We start from the raw sequence: 23546 nt of genomic DNA, 5'->3' as shown, positions 1-23546 counted from the left end.
AATACATAAATGAAATAAGTCAGAGAAAGACAAATACCATATGACTTCATACACTGAATTTAAGAAACAAAACACATGAGCAAAAAGAAGAAAAGAGGGTGCCTGGGTGGCTCAGTGGGTTAAGCCGCTGCCTTCGGCTCAGGTCATGATCTCAGAGTCCTGGGATCAAGTCCCGCATCGGGCTCTCTGCTCAGCAGGGAGCCTGCTTCCTCCTCCCTCTCTCTCTGCCTGCCTCTCTGCCTACTTGTGATCTCTCTCTGTCAAATAAATAAATAAAATCTTTAAAAAAAAAAAAGAAGAAAAGAGAGAGAGACAAATCAAGAAAAAAGACTTAATTATAGAGAACAAACTTATAGTTACCAGAGGGGAGGTGTGTGGGGGGCTTGGGTTAAATAGGTGACGGGGATTAAGGAGTGCACTTCTTTTTTTTTTTTTTTTAAAGATTTTATTATTTATTTGATAGAGATCACAAGTAGGCAGAGAGGCAGACAGAGAGGCAGGCAGAGAGAGAGAGAGGAGGAAGCAGGCTCCCCGCTGAGCAGAGAGCCCGATGCAGGGCTCGATCCCCAGGACCCTGAGATCATGACCTGAGCCGAAGGCAGAGGTTTAAGCCACTGAGCCACCCAGGTGACCCTAAGGAGTGCACTTCTTGTGATGAGTACCAGGTGATGTATGTAACTACTAAATCACATATTATATACTTGAAACTAATATAACAGTGTATGTTAACTAACTGGATTTATTTATTTTTTTAAAGATTTTATTTATTTGACAGAGAGAGATCACATGTAGGCAGAGAGGCAGGCAGAGAGAAGGAGGTTGAATCAGGCTTTCCACTGAGCAGAGAGCCCGATGCAGGGCTCAATCCCAGGACCCTGAGATCATGACCTGAGCGGAAGGCAGAGGCTTAGGCCACTGAGCCACCCAGGTGCCCCTTAACCAACGGGATTTAAAATAACAATTTTTAAGGAAGGTCAGCACCCAATATGGCTGTGGGCATGATACCACATGTCTATGTCCTACTGTCCTGCTTCTTCCATCCATCATCCACACCCTGTACCAGTACCCTTCATCCTTCCCAGGTCTCATGTACTTTGCCACTGAGGGAGGAAATGCAGAGAATGGGAAATGTCTGATATACATGGGCCTGTAGTGGTCTTTTTGTACACTCACCCTGTTTTACAGAAATAAATATTACTGGCCAAGTTCTCTTTCTTTGAAAAAAAAGGGTAAGAGATAACAACTGTTGGCAAGGATGTGGAGAAAGAGAAAATTAATATAGCCATTATGGAAATATTTATGGGGGTTCTTCAAAAAATTAAAAACACAACTATTATTTGATCTAGTAACCCCACTTCTGGATATATATACAAAGGAACTGAAGTCAGGGTCTTTAAGAGGTATCTGTACTCCAATGTTCACTGCAGCATTAGTCACAATAGCCAAAATACGGAAATAATCTATATGTCCTTCCATAAATGAATGTAAAGAAATATAATGCACACACTCATACCCCACAATTGAATATTACTCAGCCTTTAAAAAGAAGGAAATTTTGCAATTTGTGATAACATGTTCAGAGCTGGGAAGGTATTATGCTAAGCAGCATGAGGAAGATGGGGCAAGAGAAATACTGCATGTCACTTACGTATATAATCGAAAACAGTCATATTCATAAAAACAGAGAGTAGGATGGTGGTTGCTAGGGGCTGGAGGAAGATGAATTTATTTATTTGACACAGGTCAAAGGGTATAAAAATTCAGTTATTCAGAATAAATAAGTTCTGGGTATCTGGCATGGTGATTACAGTTAACAATACCATACGGTATACTTGAAATTTGCTAAAAGGAGAGATCTTAACTTTTAACACACAGGGTAACTATGTAGAGGTGATGGATCTGTTATAATTAGTTTGTGGTGACCATTTCACAATGTATACATATACCAAGACATCAAGTTGTACACTTTAAATCTATACATTATTTTATATGTCAGTGATAACTCAATAAAGTTGCTAAAAGCAAATATCTGCTTTTAAGCCATCCAGTCTGTGGTATCATATTGTAACAGCCCAGACTAAGAAATACAGTAGGCTAGAGACTAAGGTGATAGCAACAGAAACTGTGGACAAAGGATTTAGGCGGTATTAAAAAGTTTTAGAATTCACAAAACTTAGCAACTGACTAGATATGAGGGGTAAAAGAAGTGTCTAAGAACACTGCAAGATTTTAAGTTGGATGACTAGGAAGATGGTGGTGACATTAACTAAAATAGTGAGTGAAGATATAGAAGTAAGTTTGACACAGAAAGATGGATGATAAGCACCCAAGGAAATTATCTTAGGAAGCACATGGAGATAAAACTGGTAGAATAACAAAATGTTAGGGCTAGATATGTGAATTTGGAGAGTCATCAGCATAAAGATGATTGATGTAGTTACCAGATAATTTGCAGAAGACCCCCCCCCAAAAAAAGCCCAAAACAAACAAATCAAGAAACCTGTGGAAAACTCTGCAAATAGGAGGTAAGTACAGTCAAAGAAAAGAAACAGAAAATACAGAAATGTAAGAAAACAGAGATGTACGATAAGATCAGGAAAGAAGCCTGGCAGGAGAGTTCCCAGGAGGGGTATTTAATAGTATGTAAAGACAGATAAAATCAAGGAGATAGAGACTTAAGAACAGAACACTGGTTGGTTACTAAAGAGAATAGGTGATTCTGGAGAGAACAGCTTTTGGAGAGTGGTGGTGTTAGAAGCCAGGCAATAAAGGATAAAGGAATTTTTAGATAGAAAGAAAAGAGAAACAAGAAATAAAGGCTATTCTAATAGCTTGACAGTGAAGGGGAGGGGAAAAAGACAAGAAAGTGGCACGAGTAGTCAATGTGCAGCACAATCAGAGAAGAGAAGAAAGATACAAATTGGGAAAAATAAAGGCACTAAATATTTTAAAGTAATCAAATATTTCAATACTTTTCATATACCAATATAAATTATATGTTTAGAAAAGTCCATTTTTAAGTCATTGATAGTTCAACAATAATGGATATGCTACTTAATCATTCATCAAAATTTACAAAAAATAAAAATGTTTCATATATTAAACTATATTACTAACAAAGGAAAAAATTCCAAAATCATCTTTAGATAGGCTTTATATTTTTAAGGGCTATCTCAATTTCAAAAAAGGATATGGTTTGAAATACCTCTTCATTTAGTTTTTCCTCCTTATTATTTCATATTTTATTTTAAAAGACTAAAATATATTTTGAAGTAGTTATTGAAATCTGCTCATGGTTTTTTCCTGATTGTGGATATGAACCCCTATCTTACTCAAATTTAACACAACATTAAAATTGGCATTAACTATAAGGGAATGCTAATTTTTACTACCTAAACACATCAGCTTTTAAATAATTCACCTGTCACCAAAAGAGAACAGAGAATAAATGCCCTGTCCATATTTATTTCCTACCTTGTTTAATTGGTAAAACTCTATTCCGAAATGATTTGGCTTTCCCTGGGTCATGGCTATTTCCACTTCTGCTATAACCACTGAAGCTTGATGAAGAAAATGGCCCATCCATTTCATCATCCAGTAAATATAATGAAAGGCCTTCAGCAGCATCTGAAACTTACATTTAAAAAGACTGTAATATTAACATACATTAGCATGTTTTCAGGAAAATTAAACAAGCTGTTTTTAAAACTATATCTCACTCAGTTACTTTACTCCAACATCAAAAATACAAGCTGTCTGAAGAGGGAACTATGAATATATTGAGAAAAAATATCTTATCACATCATTAAGTTTTCAAGCACAGAATGTCAGAAAAACTTGTCCAATAAAACCACCTCCCCAGATGATGAACTTTTAATTTTTATGTTTGCAAATATGTTGTAAATGAGTGCTCTGAGATATTATAGAGTTAAAAATTATAGTTAACAGAACTGTAAAACAAAAAGACTTCAAAATTCATCTAGTCTCAATACTTTCATTTTAAAATTAAAACTGAATTCTATGGCCTAATGTCTTATCCAGGGTCACACAGAAGAAATGGGAATAAAGCACAACTTTCTACATCCAAATCCAATGCTTTTCATACTATAAATCATGCTGCCTCTTCTACATGCTTAATATCAGTATTAAACTGAAATACAGAACAGCAAAAACAAAAGATATTTACCAGGAGACGAGAAAGGAGAGCTAGTTCTGGCATAAGACACTGAGGTATTCTGGTCATTTTTAGGCTGCAACTTCATTTGTTTCTGCTTCCCTTTGGGACTACAATTTAAAATATATAAAAATGAACATTTTTTCTACTACCAACATATTATGATAGACAGTATGATACAATTGCTTAAGCTGACCAAAGAAATGCCTTATAATTTAAGTGAAATGCTTCAAACTGGTAATCATCAAAATTAAAAAAAAATAGCTTTTGGCATAATAAAATCCACATAAACAAAGCTTTGGGTTACCAACTCCATCTTTACACAATAATAAGAGTTCTTAAAAAAATCCTTTTGGTCTTTGGATATTCTCAAACTATTCAATAAACCTTAAAAAATGAGATAATATATACAAAGTGCCTTAAAACATAAAATCCTACATATGTGTAACATACCTAGGAGCTCTGCTACTAGATAATGAGCTGCTACTGCTTCTTAGACGTTTTCTGTACCGTGGCCGCCTCCTCTTCTGACTCTGCATTCCTGACTTATATTCAGAGATGATATTTTTAATATGACTTTCAAATAAGGCAGATAATCGCAGTGTCATGCTATAGATCTGAAAAGGTAGAAATCAACTACTTTAATTATATAAAATAGAAAGTATAAATATACCTAAGACTAGCATCAGCGTCAATCTTTCAGACAAAATAAATGTGCAATTTCATATACTTGAAAATCTCTTCCTAAATAATTAAAATATCATTTTCACCTAGAAAGTAACAAAGATTATTAAAAAAATCATATCAAACGTTGGGAAGGGTAGAAAAAAGATTCTCATAAATTGCCAGTGAATATTTTAACTGGAACAACATTCTAAAATAAAATTTGCATTATGTACCAAAAATATTAAAAATATATTGATCCTTTCACTAATAATTTTGCTTCTGGGAATTTATTCTAAATAAATATCAGAGAATTGCACACACAAAACAATTATGTTCAAGGATGTTAAAGATGAAAGCCACAGCATTATTCATGTAAAGTTAAAAACTAGAAACCACCTAAATCTCAAGTACTAGGGTACTGGTTAAGTAACATAAAACAACCACAAAGCAGAATACTATGGAGACATTAGAAGTATTCTCAAAGAGTCATAATGACATGGGAAAATGTTCATAATATGTAAGTTGATAAAGGGCTTCAAAATATGAAACTCAGAGTTTCAAATAGTATATAAACATATGTCGTACACATGTAGGAAGAAAACCAAAAGTGAAAAAAATTATGCCTGCAGAAATTAGTGAAAATTCATTTTATACAAGTTGAAAGTGGGCAAATATATATCTAGTGCACAACTGATTTAAAAGTTAATTAGACACCAGTGATTACAAAAAACAAAAATTATTATTACTACTTTTTTGTTCAGAAGATATTTAAGTTCTAACAAAACATAGGGAAAGTATCACACTCCAGTAACCATGTCAGAACTGTAATATACTTCTTTAGAAAGTATAAACAGTTTTAAAACTAATGAAAGAAAACTACCTGATATACATATATATGTAAATACTTAAGTAATTAATCCATAGAGTATTTTTTTTTTGCATACCCTTGACTTTTTATTAGAGGTATAAGTTTTGGAGTTGCTGAATATTTGGCGAACATCCTTATAAAATTCCAGAGGACTACCATAATTTCCTGCTTCCAAAGTTTCTTTCACAGTGCTGAAGTCCATAGGCGTGTCTGTAATATCTGGAAAATCCTACAAGGAAGAATGTGTTATTAAATATACAAGCTGGGTAACAATACTACATAATACAATGGTACTGAGATTTGCATCACCAATCCACCATGAAATAAACACACTGCTTTTCAAACTGCCAACTATCTACTCTAATCAAAACCATTCATTTAAACAGAATTCCTTTGGTAGCTCAGGAAAAGAGCAGGGGTCTCTGGGAGAGTCTTAGCCTTCACCCGGAAATCGATAACCATATGATTCTCTCAAGAGACAGAATAGAAAATGCACAGCCACTGGCTTTATCCCTACAGAATACAAAATTCCATTTTTTACTTAAAGGCTGAAGGAGCCCCCAATTGCCTAGCAAAGCGCCCAATGAAGGTATAAGATGGGTTTATTCACATATAATTAAATAGTTCCATGTCACAAATTAATTACACATTTCCAAGCTGTTTCTAGATAGGAGGGCATTCTACCTAAAATGTCATTAGTTGAAGGTCAAAGTCAAACTGGACATGTCTGTGCCTAGCTCCTATATTTTTGCTTTTTAATGGATATGACACTTGTGCTTCATTGGAGGTGTCTCATAAATTATGAATTAGTTTGATTTTGATTAGGGAAGGGAGAAGATTCTATTTTAACCTAAATCTGTCAAGTCTTGTTAAGATATGCCTAGGTTTATCATATAGAATGTAATCTAAAAGTCATACTTATATATATCATAACCATCAAGAACAAAACATTTTGGAGTGAAAACCATAGTCATTATTAGATCTCTCATCCCATTTAAATTCATTAAGTAACATTCACTACATTTCTTTCAGAGAAGAAGCCAAAAATCCAGAAGAATGGGCAGAGGAAAAGTGTATTATAAATAACTAATTATAAAAAAAGTGAAAATATTTTTCCAAGTGTAAGAGACCACAATTGCTCTTAATCTATCTTTAAAAATATTTTTGTCTTAAATCATAACAACAAAAGTATATTCCTACATACATAGCTTATGAAACAAAGATTTTCATAGAAGAAGTATGTTGGACTTGTATAATGTAACCAAAACTCAAAAGATCCCATAAGGTGGCTGAATGAAGTCCCAGTGGATACAATCAGCTGCAATACAGACATATTGTGCAATTAATGTTTTCTACTCCACTACAGTAACTTTAGGTCTATAGAAACAATTATTTGTATGCAAATGCCATAAAGAACATACTTGGAAACACATGATGATTTAAAACCAAAAACACAAGGGTGCTTGGGTGGCTTAGTTGGTTAAGCGTTTGATTCTTGGCTTTGGCTCAGGTCATGATCTCAGGGTCTTGAGATCGAGCCCTGTGTCAGGCTCCGCACTCAGCGCGGAGTATGCTTCTCTCCCTCTCCTTCTGCCCCTCCCCACTGTTTGTGGTCTCTCTCAATCTAAACAAAATAAAAAAATCTTCAAAAAAAATAAAACCTTAAAAGAACCAAAATAACCCCACAAACAAACAAAATGAAACAAAAACATAAACCACCAAAAAAAAAATCAAAGACAAAAAAAGTACGAAGAATTGGAAAACAGCTTTACAAATTATAAAAGTTTCATTTACAGTATGGAAATTTTAAAAAGTAGAACAATATAAAAACAACCAGTGCATGTCTTTTAAGAGAAAACCTAGGTCTACCTCAGAAAGAGACGGCTCTTGTCTTTCTGCAACAACTGACTCTGAAGATTCTCCCTCTTGTTCTTGATGACCCTATTAGGGTAAAGAAGATATATTTTATTTCCAGACTACTACAACGAAATATCAAGTTGGCAAAGCAATAATGATTTAAAGCTTTAGGTAATAAATAGGATTTAGGTTTTTACTGACTATACTTTAAGATGAAAGAATTCTACACTCACCGTTGTCCTCTACTATGAGAAACACAAGACTAATTTATTCTACTCAAACTCCTTACAAACAAAATGAGCTTCGTTGAACATAATTTTGTTTTTTATTTGAATATTTTTTCCCAACTAAAACCTGTGTATGCAGAAAACATTTATGTTTACTAATTTCAGAGGATGGTCTGATGCATTTCTGAAATACTGCTATAACTTTTCTCTGAAAAAGTTAAGACTGATTTGCTATCTACACTGAACAGTTATTCAACAGATACACTCCTAAAAAAAGAATCCTATAATAGTTCTCATGTTTTTATCTTTGATGAAAAGTAATATGGCATACATTAATTACTCTAAGTGATCCTACTGGATAACACATTAAGTATAAATTAAACAGGCTGACATGTTATGAGGGGTCTCCAGTGAGTAGAAATGTATTAGAAATTAGTAAAATTTATTTAAAAATATCCAAAATGAAAGCAGGAAGGGATTGCAAAGATATTTAGATTCAGATTTGGTTCACAACTATATAATTTATACACAAAGTACATGACTGGAATTTCATTATCATTAATCATACTACCCACTTTCACAATTAAAAGACATATGAAAAAGGAAGGAAGGAAGGAAGTAGGGAGGGAAGAAGGGATGGAGGAAAGAAGGAAGGAAAAAAAGAGGAAAAGTGGCTTCAAATTATATTTTAGCATGTATATTTGTGGGGAAATTACATATTGGCAATTATTTAAACAAGTGTATGTTTACTAGATAAGTTGTTAAACAAGTGTATGTTTACTAGATAAGAAAGATGATCGGCTGGCTGTCGAAATGGCTCTGCGTCTTCACGTTCATAAATGAGGCTCAACAGTTCTTTGCATTGTTTTCTCCAAGCATCAGGATTACACCTTAAAGACTGTTTTCTGCCTCGGCATTTGACCTGTAGATTTTAACATAATTATATATAAAAGCTCTTTTCTTAACTATTCATTGATTTTCTCCTGCGTTCCTATGTTAATAAATCTATGTAACATAGAGGAGCTGTTATTTAAGTTTCTTAATTTAGACATCATTCTGCCTGACAAAAATATATATAATAAAAACTAGACAGTATATTCATGGAAATAGCAAGAATTCTAGTATTCTGAAATTTCATTTTAAGAAAATCTGAACCACAAATAAAACACAGAGGAACATATTTTTTTTCCTTACAAGGTTAATCATCTTAATGCCTTAATATTTACTGGTAGTTAAGTATACTTAACAATGGCATTATAATTTTCTCAAAACTCAAACATATATATGTTTATATATTATCTATTTATTAATTATGTATGTGTATATATATATCTTTTGTTGTGTGTGTGTGTGTGTATATACATATATATATATATATATATCCATATTATCCATATGCTCTGAGTATCTATATCTATATCTATATATCCTTTGTTGTCATGGTCCATTCTAGCCTTTACCATTTGATGCCTTTTTATAAGATTTCTTTCAGTATTTCAAAGAAAATTTTCCTTATATAAAATAAGAATTTGTCTAATTACTATGGAAGGGAAGTGTACAGAACAGAGCTAACATAACAGACCTGAGGCTGCTTATCTTTACCAGGGCTTGCTTGTAAGGTTGGCCTTTGGTTGGCATTCTGGATAATTGGCACGTGAACCATTCCTAAATACTAAAGGTGGTTTACTGTGTCTACACTGTAAACAATCACTGTGTACAAACAATGTGATTTGTATGGGACACTTGCTTTCCTGTACTTTTCCTACACCTTCTTGCTTTTTGGGAGCCTGGAATCTTGGGATGTGCTAGACAGACAGTGTCTATATATAACCAGTTCCAAATAAATTCTTGGGGTGTTAGTCTCTAATCACATATACATTGCTACATTTTCATTGTACAGGAAGAGTGTGCTCTGTTTGGCCCCTCAAAGAAGGGAGAAAGCAAAAAAAGCCTACACATGGACTCCTCCAGATTCAGCCTATGTTTATTTCCTTGTGATCCAACTGTGTATCCTTTATTATATGTCACTGTAATAAACCTTAGTAATGAATCACAAGTATATATACTGAGTTCTAAGAGTCTTTATAGCAATTTTCCAAACAGGTGGAATTGGTCTTAGGGATCCCTAACACGGGAAGCCTGAAAATTTTTCTTTTTGGCAGGTTATTTTACTCACTCACCCTTCTCCCAGATGAAGTACCAGGACCATCTGAATCTAAATCAACCAATTCTGTATCCTGAAATTAAAAGGGAAGAGTGAAAAAACATGTTAATTTAAATTCAAAGTCTTACAAATTTGATAAACATTTACAAAGAAATGGAAAATACAATCACAATTAACTCCCTCATTGGAGCAGGCAGCAGGCAGAACGAAGTTTAAAGGAACAATTACTCCAAACTTTGCCTATATGCTAGATACAAACTGAGAAATATATAGGGAGAGGAGGAGTAAACAAGGTCTCTTTAAATCAGAATAGGAAATGAAGAAAATAGTATAGTGACTGGTATCTAAAGTTGTACCTAATATTAATATTTAAAAAAAAACCTTACTCTATATAACATGCTACTTCAATATATTATAATCATGAATTACTCATGATTAATCTTTTACTATGTCAAGAAATACATCTATTTTCTATGGGGAACTATGAATGTGTATTAAAACTTAAGATTAAGTATCCCTCTGAGCAATAGTTTTTTTAATACAAAGAGGCAAGGCCCACACACCATTATTACCCTGGTGGTGGTAAAGCACATAGGTAATGCGTAGGAGAAAATAAAAGCATCGAAAGCATCAAAATCCAGGAGGTACAGAGAACCCCCTTCAAAATCAGTATGAACAGGTCCACACCTCATCATCTAATAGCAACATTTACAAGTCGTAGTGACAAAAAGAAAATCCTGAAAGCAGCCCGGGACAAGAAGTCTGTAACATACAATGGTAAAAATATTAGATTGGCAACAGACTTATCCACAGAGACCTGGCAGGCCAGAAAAAACTGGCATGATATTTTCAGAGCACTAAATGAGAAAACATACAGTGAAGAATACTATGTCCAGCTAGGCTATCATTGAAAATAGGAGAGGTAAAAAGCTTCCAGAATAAACATAAACTAAAAGAATTTGTAAACGGGGGGGGGGGGGGGGGGGACAAGATGGCGGGGTACTAGGAAGAGGCGTCTTTTCAGCTGGTATCCAAAGTCAGCTGATTACCTACCAAAGAACTCCGGTCACCCATGAAATCAGCCTGAGATCAGAATTATACACGTCTGGATCTCTACAGGGGCAGAAGACGCCAGTGAGCAGGTAAAGCAGAATGGGAACAGCGGACTGATATCGGAAGATAAACAAAAGGGGGAGGGAGCCACCAGAGGCGACCGGTGCAAAAGTAATACCCCGATACGAGCGAGAGTGCCCTGCGTCTGGGGACCAGCATTAACTTGGAGACTGCTTGAAAGCACTCCAAAGAGCAAAGGATCCTGGGGGCAAAGTGTGGGAATCGGGGCGGCTAGGGACAGGGGCTTAAGTCCCCGGTCCCAGACGGCCTCCCCGGCGCGGAGGCAGAGAGAGTGCGGCGGAAAAACCGGCTCCTGGTCCCTAAACCGCCAGCATGCCCCAGAGCACGGGGGTTCCGGCTCCTGTGAGGGGATGGGAGCCACGCCGGTCTGCAGAACGCTCACTAGCCCTACCACAAAGCTTGAGATGCGCGCGCAAGTCCCTCCAGCTCTACTGGATTTCTAAGGCCCGGGGGCGCTTCTTGACCCTCACCATTGTTTCAAAGTCTAAGCCGCGCACACGCAAAACTCTTCCCCGTACAGAGGCGCGCAAAAGACCTGCCTGCGGCTTACAGACCAGCGCCCCGTTCTCAGTGCCCCAGACGCGCGCCCGACCCACAGCCGCCTCTGAAAAGAGGTGCGCGCAAGCCGGGCACTCCCAGCCCGGGCCGGCGGCAAAATCTCAGTGTGCGATCGCTGCTTGGAACCTCTCTGGCGGTCAGGAGCTCCCAGACAGCCGCCACTGCCTTGACTTTGGGGACAAGCAAAAGATCCTGTGCCCCCAGGGTCTTTAACTTGGAACCTGCACTGCCAGCGTCCAAGGGGGAATTTATTCAGCTTCTGCACCCAGACTGAGGCTTCTCTCTGAGACGGAGATCAGGAAGTGTTCCAGGGTGCACCTTGTCTACACCAGAGTTGATACATCCAGCTACATCTGTTCAGTCTTCTCCCACCAAAATGAGTAGGAGGAGGAATGCCCACCAGAAGAAAAATACAGAGGATGGACCTTCTGCAATAGAGCTAACGGCTATCAACATAGACAATATGTCGGAAAGAGAATTCAGGCTAACAATTATCCAGGCAATAGCTAGGTTGGAGAAAGCCATGGATGAAAGTCCCAACAGAATTGATTAGGGCCGAACTGAAAGCAACCAGACAGGATGTTCACAATGTTAGGGCGGAGCTCAAAGCTACCAGGGAGGAGGTGCACAATGCTCTCAATGAGTTCCAATCCAATCTAAACTCTCTCAAAGCTAGGGTAACTGAGACAGAAGATAGAATTAGTGATCTGGAAGACAAACAGATAGAGAGAAAGGATCAGGAGGAAGCCTGGAACAAACAACTTAGATCCCACGAAAGCAGAATTAGGGAAATAAATGATGCCATGAAGCGTTCCAACGTCAGAATTATTGGAATTCCTGAAGGGGAGGAGAAAGAAAGAAGTCTAGAAGATATCGTGGAACAAGTCCTTCATGAAAATTTTCCGAATCTCGCGAATGAAACCAGCGTTCATGTACTAGAGGCTGAACGGTCTCCACCCAAGATTATATACTCCAAAAAAACATCACGACACCTGATAGTCAAATTGAGAAATTATAATTGTAGATATAAACTCTTGAAAGCTGCCAGGGCAAAGAGGCTCCTTACTTACAGAGGGAAGCCCATCAGAATAACGTCAGACCTGTCCACAGAGACCTGGCAAGCCAGAAGAGGCTGGCAAGATATATTCAGGGCACTAAATGAGAAGAACATGCAGCCAAGAATACTTTATCCAGCAAGACTGACATTCAGAATGGATGGAGAGATAAAGAGTTTCCAAGACCGGCAAGGCTTAAAAGACTATGCAACCACCAAGCCGACACTGCAGGAAATATTAAAGGGGGTTCTATAAAAGAGGAAAAATCCCAAGAATAGCATTGAACAGAAATATAGAGACATTCTACAGAAAGAAAGACTTCAAAGGTAACTCGATGTCAATAAAAACGTATCTATAAATAATCACTCTCAATGTGAATGGCCTAAATGCACCCATAAAACGGCACAGGGTTGCAGATTGGATAAAACGACAGGACCCATCCATATGCTGTCTACAAGAGACCCATTTTGAACCTAAAGATACACGCAGACTGAAAGTGAAGGGGTGGAGAAGCATCTTTCATGCCAATGGGACTCAAAAGAAGGCTGGGGTAGCGATTCTCATATCAGATAAATTAGACTTCAAACTAAAGACTGTAGTCAGAGATACAGAAGGACACTACATAATCCTTAAAGGGACTATCCACCAAGATGATCTAACAATTGTAAATATCTATGCTCCCAATATGGGAGCAGCCAATTACTTAAGAAAACTGTTAATCAAGATAAAGAGTCATATTGATATGAATACACTAATCGTAGGAGATCTTAACACGCCTCTTTCAGAACTAGACAGATCATCGAAGCAGAAAATCAATAAAGAAACAAGAGCATTGAATGACACATTGGACCAGATGGACCTCATAGATATATACAGAACATTCCACCCTAAAACAGCAGAATACTCATTCTTCTCAAGTGCACACGGAACCTTCTCCAGAATCGACCACATACTGGGTCACAAATCAGGACTCAGCCGATACCAAAAGACTGAGATTATTCCCTGCATATTCTCAGATCACAATGCTTTGAAACTGGAGCTCAATCACAAGGAAAAGTTCCGAAGGAACTCAAACACCTGGAAGGTAAAGACCACCTTGCTTAAGAATGCTTGGATCAACCAGGAGATCAAAGAAGAACTGAAACAATTCATGGAAACAAATGAGAATGAAGACACTTAGGTCCAAAACCTATGGGATACAGCAAAGGCGGTCCTAAGGGGAAAATATATAGCCATCCAAGCCTTGCTCAAAAAAATTGAAAAATCCAGAACACACCAGCTGTCTCTACACCTTAAAGAACTGGAGGATCAACAACAAATCAAACCAACTCCACACATAAGAAGGGAAATCATCAAGATTAGAGCTGAGATCAATGAGGGAGAAACCAGAGATACAGTAGAACGTATCAATGAAACTAGAAGCTGGTTTTTTGAAAGAATCAATAAGATCGATAAGCCACTGGCTACACGAATCCAAAAGAAAAGAGAGAAATCCCAAATTCATAAAATTATGAATGAAAAGGGAGAGATCACAACTAACACCAAGGAAGTAGAAACAATCATCAGAAGTTATTACGAACAGTTATATGCCAATAAGCTCAGCAACCTAGATGAAATGGATGCATTCCTGGAAAAATATAAACTACCAAAATTGAACCAGGAAGAAATCGACAACCTGAATAGACCGATATCTAATAACGAGATTGAAGCAGTGATCAAAAATCTCCCAAAAAACAAGAGCCCAGGACCTGACGGATTCCCTGGGGAATTCTACCAAACCTTCCAAGAAGAAATAACACCTATTCTCCTGAAGCTGTTTCAAAAAATTGAAGCAGAAGGAAAACTTCCAGACTCTTTCTATGAAGCCAGCATTACCCTGATCCCCAAACCAGGCAAGGACCATACCAAGAAGGAGAATTTCAGACCAATATCACTGATGAATATGGATGCTAAGATTCTCAACAAGATCCTAGCCAACAGGATCCAACAACACATTAAAAAGATTATCCACCATGATCAGGTGGGATTCATCCCTGGGCTACAAGGATGGTTCAACATTTGTAAATCAATCAATGTGATACAACAAATTAATATGAGAAGAGAGAAGACCACATGGTCCTCTCAATGGATGCAGAAAAAGCATTTGACAAAATCCAACATCCGTTCCTGATTAAAACGCTTCAAAGTATAGGGATAGAGGGAACATTCCTGAACCTCATCAAATCTATCTATGAAAGACCCACAGCAAATATCATCCTCAATGGGAAAAAGCTTGCAGCCTTCCCACTGAGATCAGGAACAAGACAAGGATGCCCACTTTCACCACTCTTGTTCAACATAGTATTAGAAGTCCTAGCAACAGCAATCAGACAACAGAGAGAAATAAAAGGTATCCAAATTGGTAATGAAGAAGTCAAACTCTCTCTCTTCGCAGATGACATGATTCTTTATATGGAAAACCCAAAAGACTCCACCCCCAAACTACTAGAACTCATACAGCAATTCAGCAGCGTGGCAGGATACAAAGTCAATGTGCAGAAATCAGTGGCTTTCTTATACACTAACAATGAAAATACAGAAAGGGAAATTAGAGAATCGATTCCATTTACTATAGCACCAAGAACCATAAGATACCTGGGAATAAACCTAACTAAAGAGGTAAAGGATCTATACTTGAGGAACTATAGAACACTCATGAAAGAAATTGAAGAAGACACAAAAAGATGGAAGACCATTCCATGCTCTTGGATCGGAAGAATAAACATTGTTAAAATGTCTATACTGCCTAGAGCAATCTATACTTTTAATGCCATTCCGATCAAAATTCCACCGGCATTCTTCAAAGAGCTGGAGCAAATAATCCTAAAATTTGTATGGAATCAGAAGAGACCCCGAATCGCTAAGGAAATGTTGAAAAACAAAAATAAAGCTGGCGGCATCACCTTACCTGATTTCAAGCTTTATTACAAAGCTGTGATTACCAAGAGAGCATGGTACTGGCATAAAAACAGACACATAGACCAGTGGAACAGGGTAGAGAGCCCTGATATGGACCCTCAACTCTATGGTCAATTAATCTTCGACAAAACAGGAAAAAATATACAGTGGAAAAAAGACAGTCTCTTCAATAAATGGTGCTGGGAAAACTGGACAGCTATATGTAGAAGAATGAAACTCGACCATTCTCTTACACCATACACAAAGATCAACTCAAAATGGATAAAAGACCTCAACGTGAGACAGGAATCCATCAGAATCCTAGAGGAGAACATAGGCAGTAATCTCTTTGATTTCAGCCACAGCAACTTCTTTCAAGATACGTCTCCAAAGGCAAAGGAAACAAAAGCGAAAATAAACTTCTGGGACTTCATCAAAATCCAAAGCTTCTGCACAGCAAAGGAAACAGTCAAAAAAACAAAGAGGTAACCCACGGAATGGGAGAAGATATTTGCAAATGACAGTACAGACAAAAGGTTGATATCCAGGATCTATAATGAACTCCTCAAACTCAACCCACACGAAACAGGCAAACACATCAAATAGGGCAGAAGATATGAACAGACACTTCTCCAATCAAGACATACAAATGGCTATCAGACACATGAAAAAATGCTCATCATCATTAGCTCTCAGGGAGATTCAAATTAAAACCACATTGAGATATCACCTTACACCAGTTAGAATGGCCAAAATTAACAAAACGGGAAACAACATGTGTTGGAGAGGATGTGGAGAAAGGGGAACCCTCTTACACTGTTGGTGGGAATGCAAGTTGGTGCAGGCTCTTTGGAGAACAGTGTGGAGATTCCTCAAGAAATTAAAAATAGAGCTTCCCTACGACCCTGCAATTGCACTCCTGGGTATTTACCCCAAAGATACAGATGTCGTGAAAAGAAGGGCCATCTGTACCCCAATGTTTATAGCAGCAATGGCCACAGTCGCCAAACTATGGAAAGAACCAAGATGCCCTTCAACGGATGAATGGATAAGGAAGATGTGGTCCATATACACTATGGAGTATTATGCCTCCATCAGAAAGGATGAATATCCAACTTTTGTAGCAACATGGACGGGACTGGAAGAGATTATGCTGAGTGAAATCAGTCAAGCAGAGAGAGTCAATTATCATATGGTTTCACTCATTTGTGGAGCATAACCAATAGCATGGAGGACAAGGGGTGTTAGAGAGGAGTAGGGAATTTGGGTAAATTGGAAGGGGAGGTGAATCATGAGAGACTATGGACTCTGAAAAACAGTCGGAGGGGTTTGAAGTGGCAGGGGGGTGGGAGGTTGGGGTACCAGGTGGTGGGTATTATAGAGGGCACAGCTTGCATGGAGCACTGGGTGTGGTGAAAAAATAATGAATACTGTTTTTCTGAAAATAAATAAATTGGGGAAAAAAAAAAAAGAATTTGTAAACACCAAACCAGTTCTACAGGAAATACTGAAAGGGGTCCTCTAAGCAAAAAGAGAGCCTAAAACTGGTAGATCATAATGGAACAGAGACAATATACAGTAATAGTCACCTTACAGGCAATACAATGGCACCAAATTCAAATATCTCAATAGTTACCCTGAATGTAAATGGGCTAAATGTCCCAATCAAAAGACACAGGTTATCAGAATGGATAAAAAATACCATCAATATGCTGTCTAGAAGAAACTAATTTTAGACCCAAAAACACCTCCTGATTTAAAGTGAGGGGGTAGAAAACGATTTACCATGCTAATGAACACCAGAAGAAAACTGGGGTGGCAATCCTTGTATCACATCAATTAGATTTTAAGCCAAAGACTATAATAAGAGATGAGGAAGGACACTATATCATACTTCAATGGTCTGTCCAACAAGAAGATCTAACAATTTTAAATATTTATGCCCCTAATATGGGAACAGCCAACTACATAAACCAATTAATAATAAAATCAAAGAAATGCATCAACAATAATATAGTAGTAGTAGGGGGACTTTAACACTCTTATCACTGAAATGGACAGATCATCCAAGCAAAAGATCAAGAAAATAAAGGCCTTAAATGATACACTGGACCAAACGGACATCACAGATATTCAGAAAATTCCATACCAGAGCAACAGAACACACATTCTTCTCTAGTGCACGTGCAACATTCTCCAGAATAAATCACATCCTGGGTCATAAATCAGGACTCAACTGGTATCAAAAGATTGGGATCATTCCCTGCATATTTTCAGACCACAATGCTCTAAAGCTAGAACTCAATCACAAGAGGAAATTTGGAGAGAATCCAAATACATGGAGACTAAAGAGCATCCTTCTAAAGAATGAATGGTTCAACCAGGAAATTAAAGAATAGTTGAAAAAAATCATGGAAACAAAGGATAATGAAAACACAACAGTTCAAAATCTGTGGGACACAGCAAAGGCATTCCTGGAAGGAAAATATACAGTGATACGAGCCTCTCTCAAGAAAAAAGAAAGGGGGCGCCTGGATGGCTCAGTGGGTTAAAGCCTCTGCCTTCGGCTCAGGTCATGATCCCAGGGTCCTGGGATCGAGCTCCACATCGGGCTCTCTGCTCCGCAGGGTGCCTGCTTTCTCCCCTCTCTCTCTCTCTGCCTGCTTGTCTGCCTACTTGTGATTTCTCTCTTTCTGTAAAATAAATAAAATTTAAAAAACAAACAAACAAACAAAAGAAACAAGAAAGGTCTCAAATATACAACCTAACCCTACACCTGAAGGAGATGGAGAAAGAACAACAAAGAAAGCGTAAACAAAGAAAGCGAACAACAAAGAAAGCGTAAACCTAGTAGAAGAGAAATAATAAAGATCAGAGCAGAAATCAATGAACGAGAAGCCAAAAGAACAGTAGAACAAATCAATGAAACTAGGAGGTGGTTCTCTGAAAGAATTAATATGATGGATACACCACTGGCCAGACTTATCAAAAAGAAAAGAGAAAAGACCCAAATAAATAAAATCATGAATGAAAGAGGAAAAATCACAACCAACACCAAAGAAACACAAACCATTATAAGAACATACTATGAGCAACTCTACGCCAACAAATTTGACAATCTGGAAGAAATGGATGCATTCCTAGAGACATATAAACGACCACAACTGAACCAGGAAGAAACAGAAAACCTGAACAGACCCATAACCAGTAAGCAGATTGAAGGAGTCATCAAATATCTCCCAACAACCAAGAGCCCAGGGCCAGAAGGCTTCCCAGGGAAATTCTACCAAACAGTTAGAGAAGAATTAATTCCTATTCTCCTGAAACTGTTCCAAAAAGTAGAAATGGAAGGAAAACTTCCAAACTCATTTTATGAGGCCAGCATCACTCTGATCCCTAAACCAGACAAGGATCACATCAAAAAGGAGAATTACAGACCAATATCCTTGATGAACACAGATGCGAAAATTCTCACCAAAATACTAGCCAATAGGATCCAACAGTACATTAAAAGGATTATTCACCACCACCAAGTGGCATTTATTCCAGGGCTGCAAGGTTGGTTCAACATCTGCAAATCAATCAATGTGATACAATACATTAATAAAAGAAAGAACAAGAACCATATGATACTCTCCATAGATGCTGAAAAAGCAATCGACAAAGTGCAGCATCCCTTCCTAATCAACACTCTTCAAAGTGTAGGGATAGAGGGCATATACCTCAATATCATCAAAGCCATCTATGAAAAACCCACTGCAAATATCATTCTCAATGGAGAAAAACTGAGAGCATTTCCGCTAAGGTCAGGAACACGGCAGGGATGTCCGTTATCACCACTGCTATTCAACATAGTACTAGAGGTCCTAGCCTCAGCAATCAGACAACAGAAAGAAATTAAAGGCATCCAAATCGACAAAGAAGAAGTCAAACTATCACTCTTTGCAGATGATATGATACTATATGTGGAAAACCCAAAAGACTCCACTCCAAAACTGCTAGAACTTGTACAGGAATTCAGTAAAGTGTCAGCATATAAAATCAATGCACAGAAATCAGTTGCATTTCTTTACACCAACAACAAGACAGAAGAAAGAGAAATTAAGGAGTCAATCCCATTTACAATTGCACCCAAAACCATTAAGATACCTCGGAATAAACTTAACCAAAGAGGCAAACAATCTATACTCAGAAAACTATAAAGTCCTCATGAAAGAAATTGAGGAAGACACAAAAGAAATGGAAACATGTCCCATGCTCCTGGATTGGAAGAACAAATATTGTGAAAATGTCTAGCTACCTAAAGCAATCTACACATTTAATGCAATCCCTATTAAAGTCCCATCCATTTTTTCCAAAGAAACGGAACAAATCATCCTAAAATTTGTATGGAACCAGAAAAGACCTCAAATAGCCAGAGGAATTTTCAGAAAGAAAGCCAAAGTTGGTAGCATCACAATTCCAGACTTCAAGCTCTATTACAAAATTGTCATCATCAACTCAGTATGGTCCTGGCAGAAAAACAGACACATAGATCAATGGAACAGAAGAGAGAGCCCAGAAATTAGACCCTCAACTCTATGGTCAACTAATCTTCGACAAAGCAGGAAAGAATGTCCAATGGAAAAAAGACAGCCTCTTCAACAAATGGTATTGGGAAAATTGGACAGCCACATGCCCGAAAAATGAAACTGGACCACTTCCTTACACCACACACAAAAACAGACTCAAAATGAATGAAGGACCTCAATGTGAGAAAGGAATCCATCAGAATCCTTGGGGAGAACACAGGCAGCAACCTCTTTGACCTCAGCTGCAGCAACTTCTTCCTAGGAACATCACCAAAGGCAAGGGAAGCAAGGGCAAAAATGAACTATTGGGACTACATCAACATCAAAAGCTTTTTCATAGCAAAGGAAACAGTTAACAAAACTAAAAGACAACTGACAGAATGGGAGAAGATATTTGCAAACGACATATCAGATAAAGGGCTGGTATCCAAAATCTATAAAGAGCTTAGCAAACTCAACACCCAAAGAACAAAGAATCCAATCAAGAAATGGGAAGAGGACATGAACAGACATTTCTGCAAAGAAGATATCCAGATGGCCAACAGACAGATGAAAAAGTGCTCCACATAGCTCGGCATCAGGGAAATACAAATCAAAACCACAATGAGATACCACCTCACACCAGTCAGATTGGCTAAAATTAACAAGTCAGAAATGACAGATGCTGGCAAGGATGAGGAGAAAAGGGAACCCTTCTACACTATTGGTGGGAACGCAAGCTGATGCAATTACTCTGGAAAATGGCATGAAGGCTTCTCAAAAAGTTGAAAATAGAGCTACCCTAGGACCCAGCAATTGCACTATTGGGTATATACCCTGAAGATACAAACGTAGTGATCCAAAAGTGGCACGTGCACCTGAATGTTTATAGCAGTAATGCCCACAATAGCCAAACTATGGAAAGAACTTAGATGTCCATCAACAGATGAATGGATAAAGAAGATATGGTGTATATATATACAATAAAATACTATGCAGCCATCAAAAGAAATGAAATCATGCTATTTGCAACGGCATGGATGGAACGAGAGGGTATTATGCTTAGTGAAATAAGTCGATCACAGAAAGACAACTATCATATGATCTCCCTGATATGAGGAAGTGGAGATGCAACGTGGGGAGTTTGGGGGGTTGGAAAAGAATAAATGAAACAAGAGATCAGGAGGGGGACAAAGCATAAGAGACTCTTAATCTCACAAAACAAACTGAGGGTTACCAGGGGGAAGGGGGAAGGGGGAGGGGGGAAGGAAGAGGGTGGTGGGGTTATAGACATCAGGGAGAGTATGTGCTATGGTGAGTGCTGTAAAGTGTGTAAACCTGGCAATTCACAGACCAGTAACGCTGGGGCTACTAATATATTATATATTAATTTAAAAATTAAAATAAATAAAATACACACAGAAAAAGAGAATTTCAGACCAATATCCCTGATATATGAATGCCTATATTCTCAGCAAGATCCTAGCTAATAGGATCCAACAGTACATTATAAAGATTATCCACCATGGCCAGGTGGTATTTATTCCTGGGATGCAAGGGTGGTTCAACATTTGCAAATCAATGTGATAGAACAAATCAATAAGAGAAGAGAGAAGAACCACATGGTCCTCTCAATGGATGCAGAAAACAGTATTTGACAAAATACAGAATCCGTTCGTGATTAAAACACTTCAAAGTACAGGGATAGAGGGAACATTCCTCAACTTCATAAAATCTATCTATGAAAAACCCATAGCGATGGAGAAAAGCTGACAGCATTTCCTTTTAGATCAGGAACACAGGGATGCCCACTCTCACCACTATTGTTCAATATAGTACTAGAAGTCCTAGCAAAAGCAATCAGACAACATAAAGAAATATAAGGCATTCAAATTACCAAAGAAGAAGTCAACCTCTCTCTCTTTGCACTTGACATGATACTTTATATGGAAAATCCAAAAGACTCCACACCCAAACTACTAAAACTCATACAGCAATTCAGTAATGTGGCAAGATACAAAACCAATATACTCAAAAATCAGTTTCTTTCTTACACACTAACAGTGAAAATACAGAAAGGGAAATTAGAGAATCAGGTCCATTTACTATAACACCAATAACCCTAAGATACCTGGGAATAAAACTAAGTAAAAAGGTAAAGGATCTGTACTCAAAAACCTATAGAACACTCATAAATGAAATTGAGGAAGACACAGAAAGATGGAAGACCATTCCATGCTCATGGATCAGAAGACTAAAACATTGTTAAAATGTCTATACTGCCTAGAGCAATCTATACTTTCAATGCCATCCCAATCGAAATTGCACTGGCATTCTTCAAAATGCTGGAAGAAACAATCCTAAAATTTGTATGGAACCAGAGGAGACCCCAAATTGCTAAGGAAATATTGAAAAAGAAAACAAAACTGGGGGCATCACAGTCCCTGATTTCAAGCTTTACTACTAAGCTTTTCTAATCACCAAGACAGCATGGTACTGGCATAAAAACAGACACATAGATGAGCGGAACAGAGTAGAGAGCCCAGATATGGACCTGCACCTCTATGGTCAACTAATTTTGACAAATCAGGAAAAAATATTCAGTGGAAAAAAGACAGTGTCTTCAATAAATGGCGTGGGGAAAATTGGACAGCTATATATAGAAGAATGAAACTTGACCATTCTCTTACACCATACAAAGATAAATTCGAAATGGATAAAAGACCTCAATATGAGACAGGAATCTGTCAAAAGCTTAGAGGAGAATGTAGCCAGTAACTTCGTTAACATCAGCCACAGCAACTTCTTTCAAGATATGTCTCCAAAGGCAAAGGAAACAAAAGTGAAAATGAACTTTTGGGACTTCATCAAGATCAAAAGCTTCTGCACAGCAAAGGAAACAGTCAACAAAACAAAGAGGCAACCCACAGAATGGGAGAAGATATTCACAAATGATACTACAGACAAAGGGCTAATATCCAAGATTTATAAAGAACTCCTCAAATTCAACACTCAAAAAACAGATAATCACATCAACAAATGGGCAGAAGACATGAAGAGACACTTCTTCAAGGAAAACATACAAATGGTTAACAGACACATGAAAAATGTTCATCATCTTTAGCCATGAGGGAAATTCATATCAAAACCACATTGAGATACCACCTTACACCAGTGAGAATGGCCAAAATCAACAAGACAGTAAAGAACAAATGTTGGAGAGGATGTGGAGAAAGGGGAACCCTGTTACACTGTTGGTGGGAATGCAAGTTGGTGCAGCCGCTTTGGAAAACAGTGGCAAGATACCTTAAGAAATTAAAAATTAGAGCTACTCTATGACCCTAAAATTACACTAC

At 37.6% G+C, this 23546-nt stretch overlaps 1 protein-coding gene across 3 annotated transcripts in view; it reads right to left on the bottom strand.

Annotated features, from left to right (window-relative positions):
• The window catches only part of BRWD3 (bromodomain and WD repeat domain containing 3), a 220690-nt gene that overhangs the window by 22236 nt on the left and 174908 nt on the right, over positions 1 to 23546 (bottom strand). For all 3 annotated transcript variants that reach the window (XM_044235761.1, XM_044235763.1, XM_044235764.1), the window contains 7 exons: positions 9973 to 10029; positions 8574 to 8714; positions 7578 to 7649; positions 5785 to 5937; positions 4628 to 4791; positions 4187 to 4284; positions 3475 to 3633 (listed from right to left, as the gene is read on the bottom strand). In XM_044235761.1, the coding sequence (XP_044091696.1) occupies positions 3475 to 3633; positions 4187 to 4284; positions 4628 to 4791; positions 5785 to 5937; positions 7578 to 7649; positions 8574 to 8714; positions 9973 to 10029 (844 nt within the window). The remainder of the gene's footprint in view (positions 1 to 3474; positions 3634 to 4186; positions 4285 to 4627; positions 4792 to 5784; positions 5938 to 7577; positions 7650 to 8573; positions 8715 to 9972; positions 10030 to 23546) is intronic.

This window comes from Neovison vison, chromosome X (genome assembly GCF_020171115.1).
Source record: "Neovison vison isolate M4711 chromosome X, ASM_NN_V1, whole genome shotgun sequence".
NCBI lineage: Eukaryota > Metazoa > Chordata > Mammalia > Carnivora > Mustelidae > Neogale > Neogale vison.
The sequence above is the reverse complement of the archived record's forward strand: the minus strand, read 5'-3'. Positions and strand labels throughout refer to the sequence as shown.